The 17427-nt window shown below is 33.7% G+C and overlaps 1 protein-coding gene across 6 annotated transcripts in view; it reads right to left on the reverse strand.

The window, feature by feature from the left end:
• Nucleotides 1-17427, reverse strand: part of LOC127848594 (protein FAM126B-like) — an 81340-nt gene that overhangs the window by 56991 nt on the left and 6922 nt on the right. For all 6 annotated transcript variants that reach the window (XM_052381140.1, XM_052381141.1, XM_052381142.1 and 3 more), the window contains one exon: nucleotides 14807-14941. In XM_052381140.1, the coding sequence (XP_052237100.1) occupies nucleotides 14807-14941 (135 nt within the window). The remainder of the gene's footprint in view (nucleotides 1-14806; nucleotides 14942-17427) is intronic.

Genomic DNA, 17427 nt, shown 5'->3' on the forward strand with positions numbered 1-17427 from the left:
GATTATTTGGGAGAAAAGTGTCTTGAATTTAACTACACTTCATGTTGATGACACGGTTTAGATTTTTGCGTAATTGCTTGAATAATGTGGAAGTAGTTCCTTCCACAACCATTGCACCCAACTACATTAGTGTCTCCAATATATGTGCCTTCTCAAAGTTTGTTTGCGGCAGTGTAATTAACATAATCACTATATTTAATTAAACCCTATGTTTTTGGCCTTTCTTTTATATCCATTGGTTTTTTTTCAATGGTTATTGTATTTTTGCATTTTATTTATTGGGACAATCGTCATCAATTTCATTCCAAAAGGTCCATTTCATCAAATACGAATTTGAAAATATTAAATAATTATTAAAGAATTTCCATGATGCTCACAATCTTTTCAAAACAACATATTTATCTTATATTCCTTTAAAGATATTGAATCTGTCAAATCTGGCTTGTAATTTTATTTACGTTTCCTGTTAACCTGATTTCTGTCACTGAATTCCCGATTCTTTTGAGCTTTTGTGGCTGCTATCATATGTCTGCGGAAATATTTTACGTGAAAATCATAATAGAGAGCATTTGAAATATGAATTTAAAACAAATCTAGAAAATGCAGAGAGCTTTTTTTCCATAAAGGTTTTGTTCACTGTTTTTTTTTTCAGGTGAATATTTGAAGTAGTGAATTTTTCATACTTTCTGGATTGTCAAAAAGTGTCCAAATTATTTATTGAAATTATTCAAAATCTTTCAACTATGTACATGTATGCTTGTCTAAGCTTTGAATGTGAATATTAAGATTTCAAATGGAAACCATTTTAAATTACTGTTACTGTCTTTTCTCAGAAATTGGTTCATTAATTATTAACTAAACTATAGCTTGGAGGCATAGGCAACTTAACAATGTTATCCCATGGGATCAATTTTTTCAATAATTCAGGAAGAAGAGATTTAAAATCAGTGCACAGAGTGTGCTATTCTTAATATTAAAGTCAAAACATATCAGCCTTGCTCTGTGAAAAGGGAGTTTAATGCAAGTGCGTAAAGTGTTGGCCCCGATTAGCCTGTGCATTCTTCACAGGCTAATCAGGGATGACACTTTACCCCTAAACTGGATTTTTGCTAAGAAGAGACTTCCTTTAAACAGAAAATACCATCAAAGTGGAAAGTGTCGTCCCTGATTTGCAGGTGTGCAGACTGCACAGGCTAATCTGGGACGACACTTTACTAACCCATGCGAAAGACAAAAAATCTTACCGGACATGAGGTCCAATAACTTTTAAAATTTACCGGACCTCACTGCATTTTACCTGATCTTATTCTGCTTTAAACAAACAATAAAAAATATATTGTATAGTGCTTAATCGTTATGACGTTCACAATGTTTAACAATTCTAAATACAATAAAATAACGAAATTTACACCCGTTCAGTCAGCGCTTCCGGTCGTAAATTACGCCCAAAATCGGCAGTATTACGTCCTTTTAACAAATGGCGGAAGTCACTTGGACGTCCGATAATCCGCACTCATATTCTCAGGTAATTTTCCAGTCGCCAAACTGTGATGTTCAGCGTCCATTCGGTAACAAGAATGCATATCATAAGGGCAGGGTTAACTGGCGACTGCGATCATTATTTTTGATTGGCGTCAGTCTTGAAGTAAGCGTTTATCGCAGATTGATTTACAAGGAATCACAGTTTTAAAATTTACGCAATATCCACGGACTTTTGATGACAATATACGATCCGTGGCAATATCCAATGGTAATAAATCAGTACATGAAGACGGTGTCGGGTATCATCGCACCTTTTTACCCTAAACAATTACTTAAACAATTATTGTTCCTTATGAGAAATTAAATGCAAATGGTTAGCAATTAATAACTTATGGCGAGCAAGTTGTGAAAACAATACCCGTTACAAATTGCATGCGATAACAATTTAATTTAAGTAGAAGTATATTTCATCATGTCCATTTTTAGAACTGAATAACACATTTTTTTTAAAGCCACGTGATAATATTATTTAATTATTATTATTAAATCTCTTTGTACGCATCTGCACCATTCACTACACATGATGCCATGTAAAACCGCGAAATTTTTGCTGACATAGTTGAGTTTCTTGCGTGGAAAGCATACATGTCAAAACAGACCATGTGCCGTAACTATATATATATATATAGACGTGCAACTCGGAACATGTAGTATTTTTAAATGAAAAAATACATCGGCATTAATGCACACAATGAGATAGTATTGACACATTGAAACTATAGACACAATACGTAAATTTACGAATAAAAAATTAAATTAAAGTCGCTAATTGATTGGTTGTTATAACAAAATATTACCAGTGAATATGATTATATGAATAATTGCTCGCACATTGCGTCACTTGATTGACGCATGTTAAATGGGAATGACCCCATCCGAAAATTCACTTTTCATAAGCGCTTGCGTAAAATGGCGGACGTTTATTTGTTAATATTCTAGTTTTGTTCTCATTTTTTTACCAAAACACACAATTTATTTTTGGTCGGACACAAGGTCCGAAAATGTCGGGAATAATACAGAACCTCAGCAAATTTTATCATAAATGTCCGAGGTCCGATGCCTTTCGCATAGGTTGACTTTACGCACATGCTTTAAACCCCCTTTTCACAGAGCAAGGCTCATAGAAAAATTATAAGGAGAATAAAAACACCAACTTTCCAACAAAATTAAGTTGAATGTTTTACTGTCCTTATTTTGAAAGGTTTCATGCCATGCTTGATTATTATTTTGTTTACTTTATATCAATAAACATTTTTTTAACTCATTAAAAATAGAGCTGTACTTAACCTTATTTGCACTTTCATAGCACAATGTTCATTTTCTGTGAGTCACCAGATAAAATGACCACAAAGACATTTTTGAAGTTGGATACCATGTTTTGTTCGAACAGTATATGTAAACTTCAAGCTAAGCATTAATAAATTCATACAAAATGTATGACCATGCAAGGTAACTAGATTTTTTAACTTCTTACAAATAAATCTAGTTTAATCTATTAACTTTTAACTGTAAGATACAATAGTAGTATCTGCTTCAAATTTCCATATATGGTTTGATAGTTGTAATGTCTTGATATTTCCATATATAACACAAAAGTAGTATTTGCTTGATATTTCTCTCTCTATTAATATGTTACTAAAGTTGTATTTGCCTTATATTTCCACAAGATACAATAGTTGTATTTGCTTGATATTTCTTTATATGATACAATAGTTGTATTTGCTTGATATTTCTATACAACAGTTGTATTTTCTTGATGTTTCTATATATGATAAAATGGTTGTATTTGCTTGATATTTCTATATATAATACAATGGTTGTATTTGCTAGATATTTCTATATATGATTATAGTTGTATGTGCTTGATATTGCTATATATAGTTCAATGGTTGTATTTGCTTGATATTTCTATATATGATAGAAAAGTTGTATTGCTTGATCGTTCTATATATGATACAATGGTTGTATTTGCTTGACATTGCTACATGTATATATAGTTCAATGGTTGTATTTGCTTGATGTTTCTATATATGATATAATAGTAGTATTGCTTGATCGTTTTATATATGATACATTATGGTTGTATCTGCTTGATATTTCTTTATTTGTTACAATAGTTGTATTTGCTTGATATTTCTTTACATGATACAAAAGTTATATTAATTGCTAGATATTTCTGTACATAATACAATAGTTGTATTTATACTTTCTTGATATTTCTATATATGATAGAATAGTTGTTTTTTGTTTGATTTTTATATAATTATATGATACAAAAGTTGTATTTGCTTGATAGTTCTATACATGATGCAATGGTTGCTTTTGCTTGATATTTCTATACATATAATTGTATTTTCTTCACATTTTTATTTATGATACTATAGTTGTATTTGCTTGATATTTCTATATATGAAACAACAGATGAATTTGCTAAATATTTTCAAATAGGAACAGGGGTTTTTTTTACTAAGAAAGTGACGCAGATATTCGGCGTCTTCCCCTACCAGAATTTTTCCCCTCAAAATACAATTTCCCCACCAAAAATATCATTTTTCACCAAAATATAATATTTTCTCTCAAAGAAATGTTTATTTTTCCTTTGGGCATTCGACAATTATCCAATATGCACCATGTACAACGATTTTTCTCTCTCTCTCCAGACGAACACAAAAAATCTGGGAATCCCAGTTATTCTAAATATAGCTCTTAAATAACGTTATGTAAACTGGGCAACTAATCGTAATAATCATGTGACTATTTAACTGGATACCAGTCTTGCGCGAGAAGGGTGTTTCGTCAATAAATTACCAGAAACCAGTCGAATTTTCATCCGGGCTATGTGCAAGCCAAGATATAAACGTGAAAACAGAAAAAAATGTCTCACAATTGGCGTTCTTACACAAACAAAATAAAACATTCGGAATTGGAAGATACTGAACGCATCGAGGCATTTTTTAAGAAAGAATCATCGAAAACCGTTATAACCCATCAGGATTCTGAGGTAATCAACATCGAACATTGTGAAAGTGAAAGTAGACAATCGGCAGCTGCTGCTCCTTTCCCTTCCAATACTGTAGCAGATCAAGATCGTCAACCCATTCATCATGAAATTGAAATCACAAAATTGACATCGTCCCCCGGCCCCAGTACAGAAATATAGTTGAAAACATTTCCCATAATTAGATCTACATCTGCAACTTAATTAAGGACTTTGACTTTAATACGTGTTAAATGTGTTTTAGAACAAAAAGGACGGAGACAAGCCTCTTTTGATGAGTTATAGACATTGAAATGAACAGTTTTTATTTTTTCCCCTAATATGTCTCTTTCGCACTCTTTTTTCCCCTTTCACCCAGCGTCCAGCGTCTTCCCCTTTCTCTAAAAAAAACCCCTGAGGAAACAATACTTGTATTTGCTTTATATTTCTATATATGATACAATATTTGCATTTTCTTGATATTTCTATATATGATACAACAGTTGTATTTGCTTGATATTTTTATATACGATACAAGAGTTGACCTTGCTTCACATTTCTATCTATGATACAGTAGTTATATCTGCCTTATATATCTATATATGATACTAGTGCTGCAACAATACGCCAAAAACCGTATTGCAATTTATTGTCAGTACAAAAATCCGTATTGCAATATATTGCAATTTATTGCTAACTTGTATCAGAAATATAACTGGCCAGCTAATCACCCAAAACATTTAATAACATGAACATAACCTTTTCGTCTGCCATTTAGAGAACTATTATAAAGGCTGACAAGAAGAATAATAACCGGAAAGAGGTCGTGTAACTCATCAGAATGTTGTTACTTAACATTTGGTTTGATCATTATTATTCTGTTTATAATAACATCAATTTACATTTTGATTATGTAATTAATTGTGTTGTTATTTTTTGTATTTCCATAAGCTTCATCTTAAATTGAACAGTATCAGACATGCAAAAGCAGATCTTGCGGACTCCCATGTAACAACTGTACTCCGTATAATAAACTTTTTAGATGCTATTTTTACGCAACAATTTATCATTACTCAACAGTAAACACCGATTTGTTTTGTTTACCTTGATATCATTATTTCGGATGGCTTTTCTCGACGAAATGTGGATGAATTTTTGTAGAATTTTCCTACTGGTATGATAAAAATTGTATCGCAATTCAATATGCTGATTGCGGATTGTGATATATACCGATATACCGGTATATTGTTGTAGCACTATATGATACAATAGTTGTGTTTGCTAGATAGTTCTATGCATGATGCAAAAGTTCTTTTTGATTGCTATTTCTATATATGATAGAATAGGTTTTTTTTCTTGATACTTCTATATATGATGCAAAAGTTATATATGCTTGATATTTCCATATATGATATTTTTATATATGATACAACAGTTGTATTTGCTTGATATTTTTATATATGAAATTCAGATAGTTTTATTTGCATAAAATGTCTATATATGATACAATATTTGTATTTACTTGATGTATTTATATATGATACAATAGTTGCATTTGTTGATATTTCTATATATTATAGAATAGTTGTATTTGCTTCACATTTCCACATATGATACAATAGTTGTATATAGTTGCTTCACATTTTCTTCTATAATTCAATAGTTGTATTTGCTGGATATTTCCATACATGATACAATAGTTTATTAACTTCACAAATCTTTTTATGATTCAATAGTTGTGTTTGCTAGATATTTCTATAAATTTAAGAAACAATTGTTGTATTTGCTTCACATTTCTATGCATGATACAATTGATGTATTTGCTTCAATTTCTATGCATGATACAATAATTGTATTTGCTTGATATTTCTGTATATAATAAAACAATAGTTGTATTTGCTTGATATTTCTATATATGATATAATAGTTCTATTTGCTCAAAATGTCTATGCATTACACGAAAGTTGTATTTGCTTTACATTGTTATCTATGATACAATAATTGTATTTGTTTCACAATTTAATATATGAAACAATAGTAACTGTATTTGCTTGATATTTACATATATGATACAATAGTTGTATTTGCTTGATATTTACATATATGATACAATAGTTGTATTTGCTTGATATTTACATATATGATACAATAGTTGTATTTGCTTGCTATTTACATATATGATACAACAGTTGTATTTGCTTGATATTTACATTTATGAAACAATAGTTGTATTTGCTTGATATTTACATATATTGTACAATAGTTGTATTTGCTTGATATTTACATATATGATACAATAGTTGTATTTGCTTGATATTTACATATATGATACAATAGTTGTATTTTCTTGATATTTACATATATGATTCAATAGTTGTATTTGCTTGATGTTTACATATATGATACAATAGTTGTATTTGCCTGATATTTACATACATGATACAATAGTTGTATTTGCTTGATATTTACAAACATGATACAATAGTTGTATTTGATTATATATGATTCCATAGTTTCACAATCAACCATTGATTAACATTTTGCCTCCACAGAAACCTATTTGGAGCACCTATGGTCAGTTTAAAACCTATTATACTATGTGGGTTACGATACACTCTCTCACACAATATATTCGCCTGTTATCAAGCCAATGCATAAATATACGCCCTCCAGCTTTGCATTATATATTAAAATTAAGACCCAAGGATTCATTATTATTGAGGAAGAACACAAATGACAGGTATGCAATTGAACTCACATGCATGGTAAAGCATTTTCCACATGTACATGTAAGACAATTGATTTTCAGCTCAAACTAACGAGTTTCACTGCCTGGCAACCAAGACAAGGCAATGCATGATAAAGCCCATTTACTGGAGAGCTGCTTCTTCCAATTTCTTACTAATTAAACTCAAAAGCAGCTTTCCTTCATTACTGTTCCCTGTGATCTTCCTGTTTCATGCAATCCAATCAATTTTCCACAAATCTGTTACCATAGTAACATGACAGGCATTGCCAGGTGGTGCACACATTGCTCTGATAGAATTGAACCACACTCTGAGAAAAAGGGGTTTAATGCATGTGCGTTAAGTATTGTCTGAGATTAGCCTGTGAAGTCCGCATAGGCTTATCAGGGACGATAATTTCTGCTTTTATGGAAGTTTTCATATAAAGGAAGTCTCGGAACAAAAATCCAGTCTAGCCAAAAATTGTCACCCCTGATTAGCTTTTGCAGACTGCAATGGCTAATCTGGGACAAAACTATACAACCATGCATTAAACCCCTTTTTCTCAGAGCATAGCTGATATAATGATGGTTTTACTGTGAGAAGTAAGTTTAATGCTTGTGATTGTTCACTGTTTGTTTCTGATTCAAATATTTATGAGTTGTGTGACTGATTCCTGTACATGCAAATCAAGGGCTGTAAGGCTGAGATATAGGGATTATGGGCTGTAAGGTTTAGATATAGAGTTCAAGAGCTGTACGGCTGAGAGATACAGATCATGAATTGTAAGGCTGAGATATACAGATCAAGAGCTGTAAGGCTGAGATATAAAGATTTTGCGCTGTAAATCTAAGACACAGATCATGCCCTGTAACCATGCAATAAATAATACAGATCATGCACTGTAAGGCTGCAATAAATAATACAGATCATGCGCTGTAAGGCTGCAATAAATAATACAGATCATGCGCTGTAAGGCTGCAATAAATAATACAGATCATGCGCTGTGAAACAGAGATAAAGAGTTAATGAACTGATAGGCTGAGATATACCGATCATGAACTGTAAGACTGAAATTACAGATAATGGGCTGTAAGACGGAGATATACAGATCATGAACTGTAAGACTGAGATATAGATCATGAACAGTAAGGCTTATATAGAGTTCATGAATTGAAAAGCTGATATATACAGTTCATGTGCTGTAAAGCTGAGATATAGAGATCATAAACTGTAAGGCTGAGATATAGAGATCATAAACTGTAAGGCTGAGATATACAGATCATGAGCTGTAAGGCTGAGATATAGAGATCATAAACTGTAAAGCTGAGATATAGAGATCATAAACTGTAAGGCTGAGATATAGAGATCATAAACTGTAAGGTTGAGATATAGAGATCATAAACTGTAAGGCTGAGATATAGAGATCATAAACTGTAAGGCTGAGATATAGAGATCATAAACTGTAAGGCTGAGATATACAGATCATGAGCTGTAAGGCTGAGATATAGAGATCATAAACTGTAAAGCTGAGATATAGAGATCATAAACTGTAAGGCTGAGATATAGAGATCATAAACTGTAAGGTTGAGATATAGAGATCATAAACTGTAAGGCTGAGATATAGAGATCATAAACTGTAAGGCTGAGATATAGAGATCATGAGCTGAAAAGCTGAGATACAGTACAGCCAACGCAGAACAAACGTATTTCGCGATCCGCGGCTTCAGGCCCAACAAGTCGATGCCGAGACAGCCGTTGAAGCCGTGTCAGTATGTGGCGGCATGTCGAGGCAAGAAGCGATCCGCGACATGACGCTGAGTCGATGCGCATCATAAAAGAAAAATCTTTCTAAAATGATAAGTGAGTCAATAAATTTTAAAAGAACAATTATAATAATATCTAAAATCATAATTAATTTAATGGATCTATTTCTGTATACTTACTATTTTTCCCGTCGCTACTCATTACCTGATAGTCCCGTATATTCCAGTTTAAAAGCAAAGTCTGGTAAATATTTACAATAAAAGTTCTCATGAATTTCAAGATTAATACAAACATACACCATTTTTCTTAAGTGTCAAATAAATTTTGGCATTTGTTTCTATTTAAAGATGTGATGAAACAACATCCAATCTGGGCGTTTTTTTTCCACTGAACACGTGTAAATCGCCTGACGTGATGTTCATGTTTTTATACAACACAAAATACAACCACGCTTTCCATACAATGTTCTACATGTCTGCATAATTTTTGCGCGCTTTTTATAGAGACAAAGGATAAAGCACTGTTTATTTGACGCAAGAATTTAATTGTTAATGTTGCATAAGCATTAAAATTCAGAAGCGTGTTTCGGATTACAAATTGAATAATGCTCATTTGAGAATCGAACGAAACATTTACAGTTGTGCGTAATTAATTCAACTACAATTAGTTACGGCGCATTACGTGTCAAATGTATTTGAGGAAGTGCTATTATATAAATAATCTATAAAGTATCATATAAAAATCATATCCGCTTATTTAAACGTAAAAATAAAAACTATGAAAGTAGTGTAAATCTAGATTTTGATACTGCACAAATGTACATGTAGGTGTATATCTTGATCCGCCGCGTACGTATGCAGCGGATTTATGCCGCGAAAGTATGTAAGGTTAATACAGACTCTGCGTCATTGCGCGGATCGATGCCGTATGCGTGAACACACGACGAAGCCGCCAAGTACTAATTTTCTGGCCGTGGCGTGAGCGAGGATAATGTTTGTTCCGCGTTGGCTGTACTGTATAGAGATCATTAACTGTAAGGCTGAGATATACAGATCATGTGCTGTAAAGCTGAGATACACAGACCATGAGCTGAAAAGCTGTGATACATGTATAGAGTTCATAAACTGTAAGGCTGAGATATACAGATCATGAAATAACTGTGTGATATTGGATCAGGAAATGCTTGTAAAATAAAGAGATTATAATCTGAACAAGATCAAGATAAATTGACTAAAAGATAAACAGATCAAGTGGTTACAGTGAGATATAGATCATGAGGTGGCTATGAAATATGCAGATCCTGTTGAATCTGATAGATATTTAGATCATGAGTCAGCCATAGTTTTCATTCTTTCCCAAATGAGGAAAAAAAACAAAATTCCCTATTTCAAACTGAAAACTTTCCCAAACGGAAGGAAAATTTCGTCAATTTTGTTCCAAAAGTGCAAGTTCTGCAATTTTACAAATAAAATGAGCACTGAAACAGAACATTTGAAGCCAAATTTGATGTAAATGAATATTTGAATTGATTTGTGCAGTTTATACCATAGGAATTAAATAGACACATACATGTAATTCCCAATCTGAAGATTTCACAACATGAATTTTCCCGTTTTCATTTTTTGTGCACTAATCTTTCCCAAAATTGGTGTGGTACTAAGGTACCTTTCCCAAAAGTGACTGTTAGTTATTCAATATGGTTTAGAGGTGGTTTAATGTCAATGTTAGAAACATGAAAACATTGATTAGAAGACCTAAAAATTAGGTCAGTGTTCAATGTAACAAATGCGGTTGACAGTGTTTATCCAATGTTCTTGACAATAAATCAAATGGCTTCCCATACAATTCTGTTTATTTTCTCTCAGTTTCCTATGAAAATGTGAATTCAATAACACTCAGTCTTTGCAATAACAGTGGCTTAGAGTGCATACACATATTGGGAGATGTAACAACAGTAGCCTGTTGAAGTATTTGCATATTATTACAATAAATACTACTATGACTGCTGCTACTGCTGCTGCTGCTGCTGCAAATACCATTACCTCATTTTTCTATATTTAAGAAACAGAAACCTTGACCTCTATCAAACATGTCCTCAATAAAATACATAAGTTTGCTGTGGCGAAATGGATATGGTGTCCTCCTAGCATTATTTTAGTTACAGTGACCTTGACCTTCATGTAAGCTAACTCTATAAAAAACATTAGTGCAATTTCTCAATTGAAACTTAAGTCATTGAGTGGAAACAGTTACTACATTCTATGGCATTGACCATACCACTACACCCCCTACCCCCCTCCAATACATTCCTAGGCTAGGTCTCCATACAAGACTGTTATATCCCAAACTTCATTAAGATATCAATTCTTACCCAAGTTATCGACCTAAATATCACGATGGGACGCTTCCCAACAAATTACCCCAATCTAATAAACAGGATTTAAAAATCAGTATTCATAATAACGGTGAAAGACATGGCACAAAACAGATTTTCAGACTTTCTGTTTCGTTTACTTCCTATTAACATGGTATAAATGGAAATAATATACATCATTTTTGAAAAACCAGCAACCCATGATATGTCATATTTTTTGACAGTTATTGAACATAGGAAAAGCTACATCTGGAAAGTTGGGTGAATATTCTGTGTACAGAGAATGATTTAAGAGAGCTGAAACAGTGAATTTTGTTAAAACCGAGGGAAGAAATTCTTGTGCAATTTTGGCTTGTTATTTAACTTGGTGTAAATTTTATTTTAAAAATATTTGCAGAAAGTTTGGTGAATATTCTATGTAAACTGTATGAATAAGAGAGAAGAAATGGCGAATTTCCCAAATATGTGAAAAAAAGGGACAATATCTCTGAAGGGCCTCATGCAAAATGAATGTTTATCCATATTATTGGCCTCCATTTTTGTCAACAAAGGTTTCTAGGTACTTTGTTGAAGGTTCCATAAAAACTATACAAGTAAGAGAGGGAAAAAACAGGGAATTTCTCTTTTTCTTTCATAAACAAAGGGCAATAACTCTCGAGTTCTGCGTGGGCATTGACTGGTTATCAAATTTGGCCTTCATTTCATGCCAAAAAACATTACCTGAAAGTTTCAAAAAGGTTCTGTAAAAACTGTAGGACTTAGAAGGCTGAAAGTGACCAACCAGGCATCCAAAAATAACACTTTGCAGCTGACAAGGTATTAATTTGATTTTTTTATGACTATCAGCGAATGCTGATCGTTAAAAAAAAACATTTTAAATAAATACCTAATATATCTATATATTGTATGAGATATCAAATTAATTCCTAATAATAATTTCCCAGCTTTGGTCACATAAATCTAAATGAAGTATAAGATATCTGTATTCTGAATCTGTATTATTCTATTTTAAAAGAAAAGTAACTGTTTGATCTATGTAGGATTTCTTCACCTACTTTCTCTGTAGCACATAAACCCAGTTAAAAGTCAACCTTAACCAATGTGCAACAGCATCCCTATAACAGTGGATACTGAATCTTGCAAACGAGAATGAGAAGAAATTCTCTCCTCCCATACTCAGGAGCCTGACAGCCATAAAGAGATAGCATGCTAAAATGTCTCAGCAAAACAAAATGAGATCACATTCACCAATCTCCTTAGAGAAAACTGAAGTTAATTTCTGTAAATCATAAAATATCTGAACTTCGTGACAAATTCGTGTAAAGGTCTATCAAATTTTTTTTCAATAATAAAATTCTGATGAATAAAAATGTACTACACACATTCACACGGCTTATTTGATCATTCATTTTCGTTGTGTCAAAATGATCAATTAAAAAAAAAAACATTGTAATATATTTCATTGAAAACACAATGAGTGATTGATTTCAGAATGGGAGTTCACAGGTTCGTTCCCCACTGTGGGAGCGTTCTTTAGATCTCAACCATAGACACCAAGTACTGGTCCTAGTCCCAGGAAACGAACTCGGGAGTGTTTCAAATAAGCCTTAAGCTTGTTAAATGCAAATAGTACAGGTGGTGTAGTGGATATGGTGTTTGCCGAGGGATCGGCAGGTCATGGGTTCGATCCCCACCGTGGGAGCTTTCTTTAGATCTCCCAAAAGACACCAAGTACTGGTTCTAGTCCAAGGAAACGAACTCGGGAGCGTTTCAAATAAGTCTTAAGCTTTCTATGCAATCAAGTTAAAACAAGTCATTTAAAAATCTAACGATAAATGACATAGTTATGATCCGGACAAACTATCGGTTGAAAACGCACTAAGTGACCCCGTGGCCTAGTTTTTGACCCGGCATGACCCATATTCAAACTTTCCTTAGACATCATCTAGATACAACTTGTGACCAAGTTTGGTGAAGATCGGATGAAATTGTGGGACACACCGACCCAAAGACTGACAAAGTGACTCCTATATAGCCCCTATTACCAATGGTAATAGGAGTATAAAAAAAGAGCGCCGCATAACGGATATCAGACATCACTGACAACCAAGGCCTGTGGTTTAAAAGAGATCATAACCAGAATTATTTTTTTCTTCTTTTTCATAAAATAACCAGAGTTGATCATGTATCTATGGACATAAGTCCACAGGTATGTAATGAACATTAAAGAAATTATAATTATATCATTTAAAAAAAAAACTTTGAAAAATCAATCATTTGGGTTATAAATAATCAAAATAATAAATCTGTACAGTAACTGTTAAAAGAACTTCAATTCTTGGTAAAGAAATATAAAATATGAGATTTATAATTATATAAATTACTTCCCTTGAAAATAATTGTCTGTAACAAATCTCTATTTTTAGTAGCAAATAATTAAAAGCCACTATACTGTGACTGTAGATTCACCACTCAAAATGTGCAGCTCCATGAGATACACATGCATGCCAAATATATAAAGTGGCTACATGTATGTTCAATATTGAATAATTTTCTCCCTTTTTAAAGCTTATTACTTCCCTTAAATCTGTATTTTTTACCATAGACTGTAAAGGATGACCTTGACCTTTTACCACAATGTGTTTGTCAGAAACACAATGCTGCCTTCTGCGCCGCTTTGATTTATTTAACAAAAGTATATACGTGGGAAGGTCAGATAACTATGTCCATTTAAAGCTTATTTCTTCCCTTGACTTTGTTTTTTTGACCCTAGACCTTGAAGGATGATGTTCACCTTGCAATTTTACCACTCAATAAGTGCAGCTCCAAGAGATACACATGCATGCCAAATATTAAGGTGCTATCTTCAATATTTAAAAAGTTATGGCCAATGTTAAGGTTTTAGCGCGACGCCTACGGCAGACAACGGACGTCGGACGACGAGCTGGCTATGACAATAGCTCCGTTTTCTCCATAAACAGCCTGGCTAATAAATAGGTTCAAACTTATTAACATTACCTTGCGGTAAATGATGCAATAAAATATAATTTTGTTTCCTAATACATACAACAAATACTACAGTATGTCCTGCTTTCTTAAAGCAAAAATAAAATATATTTCCACAATTTTTGTTTTCTTTACACATTTAAAAAAACGTATACCCAATGTAATTATTAGAATCTGTTGTTTTTTTCATAGTTGCTAACATCCTTTTTCCAAAGCCAGATGGTCAACATCAAAATGTATTATGTCTAGAGTACTGATGGTCATGTCTTATATTGTTTCATTTGCGCTGCAAAACTGTTCAATGATGCTGCTTTGCATCAATAGCTTTCTTGTCACTTTCACGAAACACCAAAAACAAAACATGTGCTGCATAAGGGAGAAAACCTGTGATAAAACAGGAGTACATGTACTTACAGATTTCTGTCCCTTGCTGATGTAGGACAAGTACAACCATATCAATGAAGGGATGAGCTCAAGCGAGAATAATTGCAACTCCCTTTCCTTTGAACGATAGAACTCAAACAGTTGGTTACACACTGGGTCCAGCACCTGCAAAGCAAATGGTAGTTTGAAATATGTGCTGAGTATTTATATTCCATTTTAACAAATGTTTCCCTCAGTCAGCAATTTGCAGGCTGTTCGGGTTTAATGCTGGTTGCATGAAGCCATTTCACTTTGCTTCTAGCCAGAAAGGTTTTAAGCTTCCCGTGTGGCGTTCCAGTCTTCATATTGGTTTCCGGCTTTGTTGACTGTAATTTGGTGAAATTCCCAGATTTTATTTGCAGGGCTTTTTTTCCTATTTTTGTGAAGCGGCCTTGGTCCCCCCCTATTTTGTAAAAAAAAAATGGTGAAAAAATGAGTCACAAACTTTTTAAAATTTAAAAAATTAGAGTAGCGAACTTCTAGAAATTGTGACAATTTGAGTCGCCAACTTCTTGAAATTGTGAAAATTTAAGTCACTAATTTCCCGAACTTGTAAAAAACGGCCATTTTCACAGAAGTAAAAAAGCCCTGATTTGGTGATATTCCCAGGTGTATTTTTTCCCAAATCCAGTCCCTTTCCCAAATGATGGTTTGACTACCAGATATCTGTGTCGCATAATAAGCTTACACAAACACTCGATGAATAGTTGTATTTGATAAGTTGTCAACACAATTCTAAAGGACTACAAATAAATGCGTGAAAATACGTATCTAAGTGTTAATGGTTAATATGAAACTAAACAAATGACACTTACACTTTAATACACATTTCTGTTACATGATATTTAAATAAATATAATTACAACTACAGCAATTAACAAGAGTGCCAAACTGTCACAAGATACGCCCGTTCGAAGGTTTTGGACACCATGCTCAATGCTTGAAATGCACTAAGTGACCTCAAGACCTAGTTATTGACCCGGCATGACCCATATTTGAACTTGACCTAGATATCATTTAGATGTAACATCTGACTAAATTTGGTGAAGATCAGATGAAAACTACTTCAATTAGAGAGCGAACACCATGCTAAAGGCTTGAAATGCACTTTGTGACCTCTAGACCTCGTTTTTTACCCGGCATGACCCATATTCAAACTTGACCTACATATCATCAAGACACAACTTCTGACCAAATTAGGTGAATATCAGATGAAAACTACTTAAATTAGAGAGCGGACACCATGCTAAATGCTTGAAATGCACTAAGTAACCTTGTGACCTAGTTTTTGACACAGCATGACCCATATTTGAACTTGACCTACATATCATCTAGACACAATTTCTGACCAAATATGGTGAAGATCGGGTGAAAACTACTTCAATTAGAGAGCGGACATCATGCTTAATCCTTGAAATGCACTAAGTGACCCCGTGACCTAGTTTTTGACCCGGCATGAACCATATTCGAACTTGACCTAGATATTGTCTAGACACAACTTCTGACCAAGTTTGGTGAAGATCGGATGAAAACTATTTGAATTAGAGAGCGGACACTGCTGTGGACGCCGCCCGCCTGCCACCCCGCCTGCCAAGGGTGAAACTATAATACGTCCCGTTTTTTAAAACGGGCCTATAAAAAATGATTTATTTTTTAGCAGATCATTCAACTTTTCAAGATATGGGCCCTTTTTCAAGTCTTTATATTTTCTTAAGGACTGGGCGTTAAATATTTAACAGAATGCTGCGCTCAATTAATATACCCTTAGTGAAAGACTTTTCTTCAGTATTGATTCATGGGCCCATTTGAATAAGTCAAAGTACAAAAGGCGGTCAATATCAAGAACAAAAAGAGGTCAGATGATGTGGGCGAGTCGAGATTGCTCACAGCTAATATCGATATAAGTATAAAACCTTTGAAGGAAGCAGTGTTGATGTAACACGAAACACGTCATTTTGCAAAAGCAACTAGAGCTTTGTCACTGAATGTGACTTATACCCCCATACCACTTTGACGCAGGATAAAAAGTTGTTTAAAAGTTTCGGATGAATACAATTTGAATTAGAGTCCGGACAAAGTGGCGCCGTTGAAAATGCACTAATTGACCCTATGACCTAGTTCTTGACCCGACATGACCCATATTCGAACTTGGCCTAGATATCAACTAGATGCAACTACTGACCAAGTTTGGTGAAGATAAGATTTATACAATTTGAATTAGAGTCCGGACAAAGTAAAATGCACTAATTGACCCTTTGACCTAGTTTTTGACCCAGCATGACCCATATTCGGACTTGACCTAGATATCAACTAGATGCAACTACTGACCAAGTTTGGTGAAGATCGGATGAATACAATTTGAATTAGAGTCCGGACAAAGTGGCGCCGTTGAAAATGCACTAATTGACCCTATGACCTAGTTTTTGACCCGGCATGACCCATATTCGAACTTGGCCTAGATATCAACTAGATGCAACTGCTGACCAAGTTTGGTGAAGATCGGATGAATACAATTTGAATTAGAGTCCGGACAAAGTGATGCCTTCCGCCCGCCGCCCGCCCGCCCGCCCGCCAAGGGGTTTCACATAATACGTCCCGTATTTTATACGGGC

The sequence above is a fragment of the Dreissena polymorpha genome, chromosome 10, assembly GCF_020536995.1.
Source record: "Dreissena polymorpha isolate Duluth1 chromosome 10, UMN_Dpol_1.0, whole genome shotgun sequence".
In the NCBI taxonomy this organism is placed as follows: Eukaryota; Metazoa; Mollusca; class Bivalvia; order Myida; family Dreissenidae; genus Dreissena; species Dreissena polymorpha.